General features: G+C 46.4%; 1 protein-coding gene across 1 annotated transcript in view; it reads right to left on the bottom strand.

Moving 5' to 3' along the window:
- The window catches only part of mxd4 (MAX dimerization protein 4), a 29,087-nt gene extending 19,953 nt beyond the window's left edge, over positions 1-9,134 (bottom strand). Inside the window, exons 1-3 of the mRNA XM_083693098.1 lie at positions 8,884-9,134; positions 8,124-8,223; positions 3,870-3,899 (exon numbers count right to left, since the gene is read on the bottom strand). Coding sequence (XP_083549224.1) covers positions 3,870-3,899; positions 8,124-8,223; positions 8,884-8,947 — 194 coding nt within the window. The 5' untranslated portion in view covers positions 8,948-9,134. The remainder of the gene's footprint in view (positions 1-3,869; positions 3,900-8,123; positions 8,224-8,883) is intronic.
- Between the last annotated feature and the right edge of the window lie 8,366 nt (positions 9,135-17,500).

A 17,500-nucleotide genomic window follows, 5' to 3' on the forward strand; every position in this document is an offset into this window, starting at 1 on the left:
TTTGGGGGGGGGGTGGGGGGGTGGGGTGTCATGCTGGGTTTCTCAGCCTGTGTGACACTTCATGGGAAACGTGATGAGAGAGGAAACAGAAAGAAAAAGAAAAAAAACAAAAAACGAAAAACAGCCTTGTCACCCTTGATGCCTCGTAGGCAAGCCTAGGCTACAGCTGAAAGGTGGCTGTTTTTTGAGGGGAGGGGGTCCTGAATACAGGAGATAAGCGAGTTGTTTGAGGACAAGGGCAGAGGACCGGCCTGCATTTGGGGGGCCGCTGTCCCCTAGCCAAGAGCCTCGGTGTGATAACAGCTACGTGGTACAACCCCCCCGACAACATGGGGCAGCTGCTCCGTCTGAGAGAGCCTGGGGTCCTCGACCCCACAACCAGGACAACTTTCAGGAGAGGCATCTAAGCGTGACCCTCCTGTCACACAGCCAGCAGAGTCTAAAGTAAGAAGAGAACCAGGGGCAGAGTCACACGCTCGTACACACACACACACACACACACACACACACACACACACACACACACACACACACACACAATGGCTCTGTTTGAAAATCATGTACTTAGGCACCTTTTGAGGAGTTCTGAGAAGTATGACTGGTGACCTACGACGTGTGACAGACCAGGACAACAGACTGCTTTCACCCCATAATGCAATGCGGGACATGAAATCTAAAGTAGGTACTCACGCACGTAGGCTGGTGTTTGGACTGTATGTAGTACCTGATGCCAAGGACAGCCTGTACCGGCTCAGACCAAAACAACACCTGACCAAACAAAGGGAGTTAGGGAATTAGGCCTAGTAAAGGGAATTAGGCCTAGTAAAGGGAATTAGGGCTCGTGAAGGGAGTTAGGCCTAGTAAAGGGAGTTAGGCCTAGTAAAGGGAGTTAGGGCTAGTAAAAGGGAGTTAGGCCTAGTCAAGGGAGTTAGGCCTAGTCAAGGGAGTTAGGCCTAGTCAAGGGAGTTAGGGCTAGTAATCAAAGGGACTGAAACGAAAGCAGCACCTCCCAAGACCTGGCCTTTAAGGGCGTGGGGGAGGGCGAGTTGCGCGGAACTGATACTGGGATTGTCGCCTATTAAAGTACTGGTCACACTGTCATTAAACTGGTTGGACCAGCACAGCTGAGGTTTTGTGACATACATCGCGTGCCGACAGGGATCAGCAGTGTCACGGAGCAGGGAGTGGGAGATCAGATCAATCATCCCAGGTCACTCAACGGGTGGATTGTTTCAAGCATTCGCTAGCCGAAATTCCTCTGCAAAGGCCGGAATAAAAAGAGAAATACAAATTGTGTGTTGTTTTTGTATTCCCAAAGCCTCTAAAAAGGATGTCAACAAAGGCAACAAAAAAAAAAAAGGCAGTCTACATTCACAATGCAGTGGGCCCCACAGTTTAACTACCGGAATGGGCTACGGCTGCTGTAGCCTGGACACCACAACGCCTATCAACCCTTTTAACACCTAGGTGTTACTGTAATGGCCATGTAATTTGAGGACACAAGTCTGAACAGGATCTGAATCGACATGGCATTGTGTTCCAGGCTCAGGCTCAAGATCAGGATCACCAACCTTCTCTCACCCCCCCTCCCTCCTTCCCTCCCTCCCTCCCAGGGCAGGGCTGTCATTAACGGACAGCCAGGGCCTCATTTCTCCAAACACAGGGGAAAAAAACACAAGAAAAGGGGTGGTGGTGGGGGGGGGGGGGGATAAAAAGCAAAGGGGGAAAAAGGAGACTGTTTTTGAAAGGAAATGAGGCTAGGGCAGGCCCCAGGAGTTAGGGCTATACCCCGGAGCTCAGAGAGATGATGTCTCCCTTGTTGCCCCCATAAAGGCGTTGCCCTGTTTTAGGGGCCACAATACCCATAGTGCTGCTGCATGTAGTCAGCCTAACTGTAACCCTAACCCTAACCCTAATCCTAACCCTAACCCTAAAGAAAACACACACAGTGCTCCTAGTTGACCCTGGGTTCATTCTGGCTGAGTGCAGACTTCTTAAGAGGTGTTTTTTTCTTCTTCTTTCTTTTTAAACCCACTCTCTTGAAAAAGAATAAGCACCTGCAGCAAACAAAGAGCAGTTAGTACATTTGAACACCTGTCAGGTGGGGGGAAGAGAACCAGCCGGAAGAAAAAGAAACCGTGGATTTAAAAAGGAAGTATAGGACTCTTTTTTCGTAACTATTGTGCTCTAGTCATTGGTTCAGAGTTGACACCTGGAAGTCACACCAATGAAATAGCCCTTTTCTGAAACTTGTGGCCGCGATGATCGTAAGGGAAATGAGGGCGTTGATTATGGAACCAAGTTTACGGGCATCCACAAGTTGCACAGTGGCTGCAACTGATCTTGTAACCAGACAAACCTCTTGCATACAGACTATGCAGCGATGTCTCAACAGAACAACAGATCTATACAGTCAGGTTCTCGCTCTCTCTCTCTCTCTGTCTCTCTCTCTCTCTCTCTCTCTCTCTCTCTCTCTCTCTCTCTCTCTCTCCCAGGTCAGAATCAGAGAGGATAAGACATGTCTTCACATGTTTTTTACACTGCGCTGCAGATGCCACTTACTCACTCACTAGACAAGTGACCCTGAGCTCTCGCCACGAGTGACATGCATCTCATGCAAACACACACACACACACACCCACACTCCATCTCTCGCACGAACAGGGCACAACAGTCCCATTTCTCTATTGACCCTGAATCGACCCCGTCAGGCAGACATTTTTAATAGATCAGGAGACCACACTGCACCTCATCAGAGAGAAAGCAAAAACGACAACAACAAAGACACAGAGGTAGGAAAGAGGGGGGAAAAAACGGAAAGAAAAGCGCCTTTCATCTACCTTCATCAAACATGTCTGTATCGCCATACCACTCTTTGTGGTACAAAAGCGGAGGAATCAAAGCGAACATGACTGGCGACCCCCGGACCCTCTGTGATGTCACTTGCCTCTTGAAAGGAGGGAGTCAGAACAGAGGAAAAGCAGACGTCCGTTCCTTTTTACAGAGCGAGGGTATCGCATCGCATCTCTATGAGCTGGGCGGAGGAGAGAGTACCTCCCGGGGGGATGTGTGTGTGTGGAGAGAGAGAGAGAGAGAGAGAAAATGTGTTTATGTGGATCCTCAGAGAGGGTCATTATGGGAGAGATAGAGTAGAGATACTAAGTGTCAACACACTGGATCTTGTCTAGTAAAGACAAGTGACAGTCAAGGCAGGATTCACCCCCCCCCCCCCCCCCACACACACACACACACACACACACACACACACACGCTAGTCAGGCCGCACAGGATTATCAAATTACTCCAAGGATTCCCCTGCCCTAGAAGGTAACAAGTTTTCGCCCATGAAACCAGAGAGAGAGAGAGAGAGACAAATCTAATCAACTCAAAAGGTTCCCTTTGAAATCAGATTAGGATCCGTCCCCGGCCACGAGGAACGGTGGATCGGATCTTGGGCTTCTTATGGGAGGTGGACCGAGCGAAGTGAACACAGCCATGGCAGGTTAGCTGAGCTTCGAAAGCACAGTCAGGAATCCATCTGGCATGGAACAGTGTCTATCACCCCCCCGCCCCCCCCCCCCCCCCCCCATCGCCTTTAGGGTTCAGTAGGACAGACAGGGTGTGCATACAGGACAGACAGGGTGTGAGAGGGAGAGAGAGAGAGAGTGTGAGAGAGAGAGAGGGAGAGAGACAGAGAGAGATACAGAGAGACAGACTGAAAGAGAGAGAGAGAGAGAGACCGACAGAAAGAGGAAGAGACAGAGAAAGAGACAGACAGAAAGAGAGAGAGACAGACAGAGAGAGAGAGAGAGCAGAAACTGCAGCAAACAAACAAGATGGTAAAGAAAAGGCACCCCGGGTCACCTTACCTGTGTTTCTCCAGCTCATTGTGCGATGATCTGCAGGGGGCAAACAAAACAAAACAGACATGGATTAGTGCCTTGGGAACAGGTGGTTCACTCACTTTGCATGCTTGACAATCTCGTTGGAGAGCAGGAGAAATGAAACCGGAAGAATACGGAGAGGATGGAATTAAGCCAGGGTTCCTCCTCTCATCTACATAATATGATGCATTAAAGAAGATCTGGAGAGATCAAAGCCTGTTTCCCTGTCGCCCGGTCGCTAGGTAGCACCGTCGCTAGCTTTGAATCGGTATTCAGCAAAAAGGGTCAGAGACCTTTACTGCACCGTCTGAAAAGGCCTCATAAACCCACCTAACTAATGTACGGACCCGCCGGGGGGGGGGGGGGATTTCACATTTATTTATGCATGGTCATCTATTATTTGTTGGCAAACAGCTCGGTTAACCTCATCAGGCTGAATCCGCATTCGCTCGGAAAAGGTGTGTCTGTTACGTTCACGTCCATCACACCGAACGGATAGTTCCAGAAGACGGCGGTCTTCATCTGCCTACAGAGGCCGCCGCAGACCGTAAGGCTTCTTGCACTACGAACTGGACCACCAGGCGCGAAGCCAGTCGGCGGGAAAACCAGCTCCACAAACCCGACACTCCAAGAACGCAACAATAGAGAGCACTCATGTCGAACGACACACACAAACCCCCGGTGGTGGTGGTGGTGGTGGTGGTGGTGAAGGGAGTAAATCACGGACACACAGACATGCACGGCAGTGCATTTCCATAACCCGGGGGTTTCAGCGGCCTCTTACGCCGCAGCAGGGCATGGACAAGGCAAAAGACGTTCCAGGAATAACCACGAGGCAGAGAGAAAGGCCTATGCCTCCTCCTCCTCCTCCTCCTCCTCCTCCTTCTCCTCCTCCCCCTCTCAGCCCTGTTCATGTTATGTATTTTGGCGCTCTGCGTCATGCGGAAAAACAAAATCCTCTTCCCAGGACGTGTGTGACATCTGCCAGAGCTCCCAAATATTGGACCAAAATGGCTCAAGGAGGAGAGAGAGGCAAGACCCACACACACACACACACCCTCTGTCAGTGCGTGGTGATTTTAAAGCAGCGTGTGTGTGTGTGTGTTCGGCCGAGAGACGACACACACACACACACACTCGTCTGGAAACCTAGACACTGTAGCATACCACAACACGTTGGCTATTTCAGGCAGAGGGGAGGGAGACTATTAGGACATCCACCAATGGGGAAAAGGAGGACGACTCACGCCCGTCTCCGAAACAAACCCCTCTGTTCATGCGACGCACTGAGACCGTCATGGATACCGAAGGCAATAAAAGGCAAAACACACACACACAAAGACCCCCGTCATCAACAACTCTTTTCAGAGCCAGACGGCGTGACTTTTTTTTCCGAAAGTGCCCTTGTGCTCTCGCTGAGGAAGCAGAGGTTCCCACAGCTGCAGGGAGGGTGAGGCCGCTGACTCGAAACCCATGGAGAGAGAGAGAGCTGTCTGTCCTGCGTCTGTCTGTCCTGCATCTGTCTGTCTGTCTGTCCTGCATCTGTCTGTCTGTCTGTCCTGCGTCTGTCTGTCTGTCCTGCGTCTGTCTGTCTGTCCTGTGTCTGTCTGTCCTGTGTCTGTCTGTCCAGAGTCTGTCTGTCCTGCGTCTGTCTGTCCTGTGTCTGTCTGTCTGTCCTGCGTCCTCGCCGGTCCACAGACCACTGCACCGATCTGTTAACCCGATGCCGCATCATCATCATCATCATCTTCATCCTCATCAATGGCCTCGACTCTCACAGTCAAACCCAGTGCCCAGGGCACACAGGCACACAGGCGGGCACACACACACACACACACAGGCATACAGGCAGGCAGGTACACACACACACACACACACACACACACACACACACACACACACACACACACACACAGGTACACAGACAGGCACACACACACATACACAGGCAGGCACACACACACACTCACACACACGCAGGCAGGCAGGCAGGCTGGTGCTGACAACCCCCTTTCACCGTATCCAGGAGATGAGCAGGAAGTGCTGTATCTTCCTGCACGGAGGGAAGTTGCCCTATTCAAAAATGTGCAAATTGTGGACAGGCACAAAGCACAGGGCTACACCAGGACACTGACACGCACACACACTCACACACACAGGAGAAGAGACCTGCGACAGGCATCACATCACACACACACCCACGCCTCACCTCAGAGGGTGACCCACGCAAACGACCTTCAACATCAAATAAACTCAACTGCAATTAGAGGAGATAAAACAATCATCTCCTGAGTGAGATGATGACTGGGTGATGTCTTAGTAAGGCCAATGTCAGCACTGGTCAGGCTGGTTATGGCTGGTTATGGCCGGTTCTGACATCAGCTATATGCCATAACAATTAGAGGAGGTAAAACAATCATCTCCTGAGTGAGATGATGACTGGGTGATGTCTTAGTAAGGCCAATGTCAGCACTGGTCAGGCTGGTTATGGCCGGTTCTGACATCAGCTATATGCCATAACATACAACATGTAGGCCTATGAGCAGAAACGAAACTCATCTGAACGCCTAGGATGTCCTCACACCGAGACACACCGTCCTTTGGACAGATAGGATCCCGGTGAAACTAAATAGAGGGGCTGTATCCGTTTATTGTTGTGAGTCACTTATGATTTCAAGGATGTCGTGTCACAAATTGTATCCCTGTGTGCGTAACCTTTGTTTTTTTGCTGCGACGTGGTAATAACACTGCAGAACGCATTCGGTAGCAGACAGTGGGGTAAACAAACGCACAAAAACATGTCCTTGCTGCCAGTGTTCCGATTTAACAACTGCCTTAACGTAAATAAGGAAACTCAACCGAAGCTTCTCCTTTCTGTGCGCTCGAAATAGAGGTTCGCTTCGCTGACGTGACTAATAACAGGCATAACGGCATAATAATAGCATAACATTGCACCATTCGTGAACGTGTTATCAATCTTTACATGACATGTGCTGTTACAATGCTAAAATAGATGAACATTTTCCTCATTTAAATAGAAGGTGATAAACAAGGCCCTGATGTTCATGAATCATTAATAAAGGAATCATGACTGAAAACGATACACTCTTGTTTCATTTTGAGTACAACAATTAAACGTAGACCCCCCCCACCCCCCCCCCCCCAACCCTAACCCACAACAAAAAGCCCACAGAAAGAATGCTTGCAAACTTTTCTGGATAATATCCTCAACTCCACCTAATTCCGAGTACAGAATTGGGGGAGGGGGGTACCCGTGGTCCGTGCCTTTGCAGAGAGCTGCAGAGAGCGAAGAAAAGGGAGGGAAACTAGCCAGGCCAGGCCAAGCCTGCAGATGGAGGTCTCTGGCTGTAAGCTTAGCCCTGACTGACTGCCACATCCCCAGTGTTTTTGTTCCCTAAAATAACAAGCTGAGCTCAGACAAGCTGCACAACACGTGAGACTTTACCACCTACAGCCCATGTAATAACATATGAAACATGTCTCTTGTTCATAAATGACACAATAATCCATTTCATTCCAGTTTCATATTTGTCTGATGTTTTGATTAACTGTGCGGTATGCTCAAATAGGGTTTTCGTACACGGAAATGGAATGAATTCACTGCAGTTAAGAAGGCACCGTGCATGTGAAACTATGTCGACCAATAGCTGTCAAAACTCCCCTGATCGTCGTGTTGACTAACGGGAGTTTTCCAGTCATATTACAGCAAACATTCCACGGGGTCATCTGTTTCCAAAGCTGTCAGCTGCGTAAGGCGAGCGACAGCGATTCGTCAGGAGTCCGACAGTCATACAATAAAGTATCACCGTATAATCATGTTAAACTTCCTCTCTGTATGCATGACACCGGTATGAACGGGGTCATTCCGTTATGAGACAAGCGATCATTGGGTGTGTGAGTGTGACACATGATTTTTTTCTACCCGTAAAGTTCCAAAATGTTGCAAATGCACGACAATTAAAAGTAAAAGGACAGTTGATTGCATGAATTAATGAGCGGAAAGAGGTTAGTGTCAGATTGAAGGAGTGGTGGAAGAGAAAGTGAGAGACTGAGAGCGAGCAAAGTTGATGCTGTACGCGTGGCAGTGTTTATACGGGATCAAAACAACACAGCCAAGCCCAACAAGAAAAATACGGCCATTACATTGAATGAGCGGTGAATAAACATATCGATCCAACTATTTCTTTTGCGACAAAAAAAATAATAGAGTATATTTACCTATTGTTCTGAGATTTTCTTGAAATTGGTGAAGCTTTCGTTTTCTTTCTGGAAAAGTCGCTATTGAACGGTAAAACAGACGCGTAACCATGTTCTGCCTCTATTGACAAAGTAAACAAAACCAACGTTACTTTGTTGGTAGGTTGTGTAACAGAACAAAACATAGCAATCAATAATAATCGGTTAATACATTTAGAGAACTGTCAAATTCCACATATGACGTAGTCATAAGCAAAACATGTGATTTCATCGGATTGTCCCTCCTTTTAGATAATGCTTAGATAACAGTATGCAAGAGGATATAATATAGATTTTATGTACGTTAGCATAACATAATATACATAACGTACGATCAAATGTACTGTATCATAATTGCCACCAACCTATTGGTAAACAATATTACGTTTACACTCATCTGAGTTTTTTTTAGAGGTATCTCAGAATGACTAGTTCTGTTTATGCAATGACTTTTCATGTCAATGCAAAACGAGTATTGCAAAAAGATCAGAAACAGTATTCTCTCACTTTTACAGTGTGTAGCTTGTAATGTGTGTACATGCTATACTTGGTCTACCAGCTTGCATTAACACATCACCGGCACATTATTTTCATTGCTCTAAAAAGTGACATCATAGCTGCACTATGGCAAAGAGCGTCCGCTAGAACTTAACATACGGACAAATGTTGACACTTTTAATTTCCTAAACATTGGATGTACTGTCATTAATCCTGTCAGCTTGATATTTCGGCAGGGAAATACCTCTGTCTCTTCTTTCCAAGTACTCTGCAGCCTCCAGGAGAACTAAAAGAGAATTAAGTTCCATCTTGTTGACTTGTTAAAAAAATAGAAACAATTTTTTTATATACACAAATATACAGGTAATGTAAAAAAAAAAAAAAAAAAATACTTGGCAAAAAAAAAAATGAAATAAAAAAACTAAAACTGGGTTAGGTCGATATGAATGTCTATGTTCAATTCTGAGTCTTGGGGACTCCCAGCCAGCTTCATATCAACTGCGCCTAACTAAATGCCTGCAAAGTGACTGATCGCTCTTCAGTCCAATTACAAAAGAATTCTACCCCTATGGGCGGTCCCGCAGTACGTGTCTTAGCCAATGGTAAAGCTCAGTGACTGGAGTTCACAAGGAGAATGTTGATACATCGCGAAGTGCCTCCTGATTGGTTGGACAGTGATAGTAACAAGGTAGAAGCAATACCCTAGCAACAGCACGTGTGACCCAGCCCCGCAATCGCTCATTGGTCTGACGTCAACATAACTTGATGCTGATTGGCGAATGGCCGTTTAGGCGTGTCTATTCCCTTCCCCTTAAACATTGAACTTGTATGACTCCTCAATAGTGTGTTATGAATCGTGAGAGAAGTCACGTTGGTCGTTGATGAGCCAAAAGGCTGTGTGCTGCACCACTTCTTCTGTCTTCAGAGACAGAACCGAACATAGGCATAAAGCAGTATGATACAAACATCGTATGTTAGCATTGTTTAACACACACACACACACACACACACTCTGTCGGTTTCACACGTCGAAGAAACACGTGCATTCGGTTACTTTAATGCAATGTTTATGTTTGAGAGAGTGATATGCTGTTCTTACATCTTAAAGTCCCGTCGGAAATAGGTCAAGAGAAAATAAGATTATTAACATGACTGGAAAACTTTCATGGGGCATTTTACAAAATAGCCTAATATCTGGCAACCACAGGATGCTGCCAAGAAGACAGAGAATGCTAGATTGAGGGTAAGGAACTATTTTGTGAAACAAATGAAGCCCCCTGCATGTGAACTTGTGGAACAATTCTTTTAGAGAGATAAATGCCCCCCCAATTTGGAAATGGGATTGATTAGCATTGAGAACAATAAGAGGTGTAATTGTTGCCTCTTCTGTCGTCATACACACACGCCGCAGAAAGCCGTTCTTAGGAAAGCAGGAGTGCCCGAGGGTATTTCTGCTAATTTGTGTGCATGTTGCCTGGTTTCATTTTCCCAGCAGTTCTTCAACCATATCCTGTAGTTAGGGATGTTGTCTGTCAGAGTGTGTCAAAATACCTCTCCTGATGAGACTCTTTTGTTAAAACTCTGTTTCTCAGAGCGATATTTGAATTGCATGGAAACACCTTTTCATATTCCTATACGAAGGTAGTTTTTGACGGATACCCAGACAGACAGCATACTGAATGAGCTCAGTGAATATCAATGAGAAAGTAGAAGGATTTTTTTACTTCCTAATGTTGCATACAGCATGCCTAATTAAGTCTATTTTCAATGTAGTGCGCCTCTTGTACTCGACCAGAACACTGCATAGCCGTATGACTTCATAATGTAAAAGGGAAAAAAACAAAAAAAACGAAAGAATCCCAGTCTTTTTTAGTGATGATGTCACACCCTCAGCAGGGGCAAGGGTGTGGGCCTGTGTTGTGGTCTCTTGAGGCAACAGGAAGTCTGCTTTGCAGTAATGAGGTCTGCACGGTTATAACTCAACTCCACTCATGCTGGACTGTTATAAAGTCATATAACATTCTGAATATTGACAGTAGGACAATTTGAATATTGCTGGTGGTATACAGCCAAGCAGCATGCTATGACAGTAATGTCTTTGAAAACATTGCACTTATATCCTTGATCGTTTTGAGGCTAAACCACACCAGTAAAACCGTGTCAGCTTTTATGATGATTTATCCTAATTGCTCTTAATTTGAATACAGCTCACCATGGCTTCGTAAACGGCAATACATCAGACCTGAAAAGCTGACTTTCAAAGCCTAGGGGCCCACACGACAGACACAGTCACTTTGTAGAAACCTTTTTTGGTGCCTTGCACAGAAGAGCCCTTTCCACATTGAGGATTCTGCATGGCACCAAAAAGGGTTCTCCTACAGGGACATGCTGAAGAATACACACCAGAGATAATGAAATAACTAAAGAAATCAACAGCATTTCAACTGTCACTAAAATGATCAAACTCTAGGTGAAGCCGGTGATGTATTTAGCGGGTTCATTTGCATGTGGTAACAGATTGAGGATCGAAAAAGACGATACTCAGGAAGCTGCTGATCAAAAAGAGACGAGTCTGTGATGGTAAGATGGCGTGTGATGTCCAAGGAAGCGTAGGCTGTTTTTGAAAAATGTCACCAAAAAAAAAGATCTCTCTGTATGCACACCATCACCACAGAAATGACTCATCCCTCACAGTAAAAGTCAACTGATTCGTAAGGCCCACAACGCAAACCGTGTGCCTCGACTAAAAGCATATTCAAATATATTCCGATAATATGGAACTATTTATTTACTGTCAAGTTTAAGCAGCAAGCTTTTTGTCAGGTTTTGGAAATGATTGTCCTGCTGTGTTGTTGTCGTTGGGTGTGGGTGTGTGTGTGTGTGTGTGTGTGCATGTGGGTGTGTGTGTGCATGGGTGCGTGCGTACAACTTCACCGATGGTGCCCGGCACACATATTGTCAATACCTTTGTTTATCTAAAGATATCAAAGACAATGCAGAAACCTCTAAATGAATCACCTTCAGCTGCAGTCGAAGCTGAAAACATTTGTTTCCAGTGGCCTTTGTTCCCTGACTGATTGTTGTGCCAATCCAGTCCCCTCCTATTGGTTAGCCTAGCGTTGTCTACCACCATTACCCTGTTGTTGTGTTGTTCCTCTGATGGCTCAGTTGTACAGCAGCACAGACCAGCATACTGCAGATGGTTGCCCTGTTGTTTTAGCTATCTCTCTTGTGCGCTATTTGCTCCAAGCAGGTGACCTGAGGCCAAGCAGCTTGCTAATGACATCATTAATTATATATAGGCCTAATCCCCCCCCTGCTATCAATATGACATTTTATTTCACAAAGTTTATTAACACCGTGGGGTGGCGGTTGCTCTGCGTTCACCCAAGGCCAGGTCATGTTATTGTTTGTTTCATTTCCGAAACGACACAGTACAGTGTAGCCATATGTCTCATGTCTCATGTCTCATTTGCGATGCAGCTGCATGATGACATTTGAGTTGAAAGGCTGTCTCCAGTCTCCACCCACTCATAGGATGATATGAATATACCACACAGGCCTACGTTGCCTCGATATTGTTTTGAGCGTTGCAGTCAGTTGGTGCACAGCAATCGTGAGAATATAGAACAACACACCGAATCTAAAGACCTCTTCACCCCCACTACCCCCCTGTACAAGTTTCTCTCCTGTTAATCCCAAAAAAAATCCTTCTTCTAGCATTGTGACTGCCTATTTCCCCTGGTCCGAGCATTGATTACTTTATCTTATGATGACTGATGGATAGATGATTCACTGACTTAAACCAATGTATTTTGTAACAAACGAGGCCCAACTTAGTCCTTACTGACAGTCGGCCATGTTTTCTGGACCATCACATCCTCACTATTTATCTGGTCATAATAACAGTGTAGGCCTAGTGACGCAATTTCGCTGCCGTTTTAATCAATTAAGGCAGTCAAATCATGCGGCAGTGACATCTCCCACTGAGCCGTTCCACTGAACTCTGACCGCGTGGTTCCGTTTGATCAGCGAGGGAGATTATAGGAGGGCATGGGGGGGGTCTCGGAGTCCCAGCTGAGACTGTATATGTCTTGTCAGGCCCTGTTGATTGGCTAGGTTAGGGTTAGGCCTTTGGGCTGTGCTCGGTGAAGATATGTGTGTTAAATACATATTACATGTAGAAAGGTCCTCGTTCACACACCCCACTGCATGGTTAGAGTGGATGTGTTGACGACAGCATGTCATGAGGAGAGGGTGGGAACATCAGCAATAACCGTAGTCAAGGCTTTACTGAGCTGTATTTAATGATAGCCTACAGTAGATACAGTAGTATCAAGTTTATTTGACTTTTATTTGTTTATATTTTTATAGCTATCATACGGTATCGTATACGTAAGCCTTTTTTCTTACTTTCACATTGAGTGGACCTGTGAGGCGTGGGTGGAAAAGATGCCGTAGGATAATTATTTGACACTGGTTATTACGTATAATTACGTAATGTACGTTAATTGCTTGTACGAAGTCCAATATTTAGTCATAGCCTCAGTACAATAGATAGGCTCAGGACCCAAGAGAGAATAGCTTGATAAATGAACAGTCCAGGTTTTAGCACATGTCGCCAAAGGAAGAAGAAGAAGAAAAAAGAAAACAGACTACCTCCTTTGTCATGGCTCGTGGTGCCAAATGAGGTGTGAACAATGCCACTCACAGGAACAGACTGCAGGATGAACTTGCAAAGTAACATCTGGTTTGGAAAGTAAAGCGTATATCCAGCTGTGCGCTGACTGTGTGAATCCCAGTGTTAATCATCCGTGAAAATTAGGTTAAGTTAGCAATGCAAGTGATCTCATACGACACAATGAGCGCTTGTCTCTAATTTGAAATCGCTACAGTTTGTTCGGAGCGATACAGCAATCAGTGCTTAATACGACAGTAGCAGTTTGCAAAAGCGTTATTGAGACTGAAGCTTAGTCCTTCTGTATCTTGGCCCAACTTGATCCACTTAACAGTATTCTTCACATAATATACATTTAACCATGTTTACTGTATAATACTGCCCTTTAATGGCGATGTACATATTTAGCCCAATGAGTGTTTTTAGATTCAACATTAAATGGTTGTCAAAATGAATCATGCTCTCTGTCTGTCGGTTCGTCAGCAACAACAAGTAACAGAGGAATGTCTCAGGTTTCCACGAAGACAAGACATCTGCGATGATGCCAAGCCACCCGCTCCAGTCCTCCGCGCTGCAGCAGGAGACTTCTGCACCAGATAGGCAAGGAGAAACCTGTTCTCTGCTTCTCCATGTTGCTATTTATACACAGCAGTAATCATCTGCAAGCTCTCCCATCACCACATCGGCTCATGCAGCCTTCCCTTGCTCTTGGACCTGGCAGCCAGCTGCCCCCCCCCCCCCCCTCCCCCTTCTCCCCTCTCTCTCTCTCTCTCTCTCTCTCTCCCCCCCCTCTCCCCTCTCTCTCTCTCTCTCTCCCCCCCCCTCTCCGCTCTCTCAATCCCTCTCTCTCTCTCCTATCTCTCCCTCTTCCTCTTTCTTCTCTCTCTGTCCCCCCCCCCCCCCCCCCCCCTCTCTCTCTCTTTCCTCCCTTTTCTTTTTGCTCTTTCCATCGTTCTACTTACTGCCATCTTTCCTGGGCATCTCTGCCCCCCTGATCCCAGCAGTCAGTACCCATCCATCTTCAGTCAGAGCTTGTGCGATGTGCCGTCGGCCATCAGTGACTGGAACCAGCACAGGGAAGGGAAACACGTGAACAAGAACACTGCCAGTGTTCCAAATGTGGCCTGGGCCAGATGTAGCTCATAGGGAAAGTGTTTGTTTTGGGGCGTACCACGTTTTTTTTTTTTAAATCAGGCTAAATTGAAATTGTCCTCGAAGCGGCCTGTGCTTTCGTGATCGTCACTGATCATATCGATTGTCGGTTTTGTGATTGTAACTTTGATACGATACCGTCGGGCTATGCTAAGTTGTTACCCAAATACGGTCAATAACATCTTTGCGACTCCCAAGTTTAGTATGGTGAAATATCTATATTTTCGGTTACTCCTAGCATATTTTGCTTTTCACAGTGCGTACGTAGCTTAAAACTATATTGGCTCACAGTTGCTGCAATATTAGGCTTCATAATCTCCTCATTTCCTCTTCCCCCTTGTTTACTTGTGTTGCAGTGGGTGGACTGTGTTGTTGTGGGATAAGAGTTAATGCAGGGCACACCAACGTCTGGGCAATGAAACCCAGGAAGCCCTCCAAGAGCAATCAGTCTGAGCAGCACGCCATATCAGCGAAAAACAAGGCTTAATTTGTTTTGAGGTCATGTGAGGAAGTTGAAGAGTGCGTTCTTGCTTGTTTAATTTACTTATATTGCGTCCTCATAAAAAAAAACAAAAAAAAACACTGTGTCGAATTGCATCATATAAGAGGACTCAAATCTTGAGGCTTGAGTTTGATACCTTCTTAACCATAAAATGTGTCGGTTAAGAAATGCAACGTCCGTGACCTGAGGTGGTCCAGTGGTCAAGCACCATGACCGACAGTGCACATGTACGTATATCCCATGTCGGCATGGGTTTGAATCCGGCCCATGCCCTTTCCTGTCTCTCTCCGCTGTCTCTATCCGATAAAGAAAAAAATTGAAGCGTTGGACTGCCCCACTCCAAAAAAAAAACGTAAAAAGGGGTAGCTTAGTGGCGTAGCACACTAATGCGCATACGACATAATCACAAGCTTCCTGGTTCGATTCTGACCCTTGACATATCTTCATCCCTCATATGTCATCCCTCCTCTCTCTCACCCATCCTTCCTGTCAACCTCGACTGTTTCTATTCCAATGAAGCAGAAATACCCTAAAAACAAAAATGACTAGAAAATGTCAAAAAGAAGAAATACAACATTCTACAATGTCGACATGTGTTCTGCAATTCCTGTTCTGAAAGTGATAATCCCCCCCCCAGTCAATGCAGTGTTCAGGGAAACATAACCAAAATGCTTTCAGTGTGTGGCTGGGAGCTGTTTGAGGTTCCTGTCACAAGGGAATCCTCAGGCTCACAGCATTTACAGTTGCGTTAGTGGCTCGTAAAACTGTTTTCGACATGAAATGGGCTGAAGAGCTTGGAGCCAGTGCAATCACTGTACTGGAGAGCTGCCAAGGTGCCAAAGTCTGTGGAAGAACGACCACGTATGTTTGGTTTGCTCCACTTCAGAGATCTGCTGTCTGTTTATTTGATCGAATATCCAATTGGTGACAAGGGGCTGTTTTTCTCTTGCCCTCTCCCTCGTGGCCTGCTGAACTTGATGCCCCCCAACCCCCTGGTTGGTTGAGAGTATAACCCGGGGATGACTAGGCCCTTCCCAAGCTTTGGCTCATTAAGCTTCGGGAAAATTCCCCAAGACAAGACGATGTTGCGTGTATGTGTGTATGCGTTAGACAACGAAGAAGCCATTTGCGGTTCGAGCGACACAATGAATTGTGATAGAGTATTTCCTGCCCGCTCTTCAAGTTGGCCTCGACACGGTGTTTAATTAAAATCAGGGATGAGAGACCAGGAAGTGGGGGGAAATGAGCTCAGATCGGTTTGTCAGATGACGTCGTCGATGGTTTGCTGCCTCTCCTCTTCCTGTTTTGAGAACTATTTGAAAGAGTTCTCAAATACGTTTTGAACTGTTTGCTTGATCTGACACGGAGTGTTCGTGGTCGGGGGTTTTGCACTTTTGGGACTATTCCTTTGGTTTCCATTGCGCCAGGCAAACTCAATCAAGCATGACTAAGTGTTTGAAATGATTTCTCCCAGGTCTTGTTTGCTACCAACCAGCGACCAATCTAAGCCCCCTCTCTGGTTCTCTGGACAAGAGGGCTCTGGGTTGGGGGCTCTGGCCAACGGGGGCTGGATCTGGGGGGGGGTTTCAGGCCCTGCAGCACTTAGGTTCTCCATGTAATCTGGATTAAGCTACGCTAATCCTGCTCCGCTCACTGTATCTGCAAAGAGGGCAAGAGTCCACACACACATTCCAACATTTCCCATAAACAGACCACGTAATAAATTATTGTGTGTGTGTGTGTGTGGGGGGGGGGGGGGATACTTTACATTTTTTTTGCAAATCTCAAGCTTTGTGGGGTTTTAAAATCGATGCTTTACACCATGAGCAGATAGCATAAAAGGCCATCACAAAGCTAGATTAAGTATCAGGCATTCAGTAATTGCCCCATGTCACCATGTGTTGAGTTTAAGAGCCTGCCCCGACAACAATACCCCTGCTCTCCCTCCCCTTCGGTGGGTCAGAACAAGGGTTTGATTAGTCTCAGCTCAGACCTCACGCTCAGCAGGGCCAATTGTGTCCCATGACAGAAGGCATTTCCGCATGCTGTTCCTTGCATTCATTCTCCTGTGAGACTCCACACCTGCGCTTTTCAAGTCTAGCCTCTCTATCCACTGCCTGGGACCATGTGACTTCAATGCAATGCGATGCGATGCGATGCAATACATCCCATTGATTGCATAGTCATGGTGCGCACAGATCTCTTAGTCACTAACATTACAGAACATGCCCGAATGTCATCAGCCGCTCCTCCTTCCCCGCCGCAGTTGCGAGAGTTTCCTATATGTGTCATAGTGATCTTCCACTGAAATCAGCGGTTCAGTGTGTGTGTGTGTGTATGACAGGAAAGGTGGAATGGGTGGGGTTGCTGACATACGGGAAGGTTGGAGTAGGGCGAGGTAATGATGACCACAAAGGTGTGTGTGTGTGTGTGTGTGTGTCTTTGTGCGTGTGTGTGTGTGTGTCTTTGTGTGTGTGGGTGTGTGTGTGTGTGTGTCTGTGTGTGTTTGTCTGTATGTGTGTGTGTGTG

This window comes from Argentina silus (genome assembly GCF_951799395.1).
Source record: "Argentina silus genome assembly, chromosome: 21".
Lineage (NCBI taxonomy): Eukaryota > Metazoa > Chordata > Actinopteri > Argentiniformes > Argentinidae > Argentina > Argentina silus.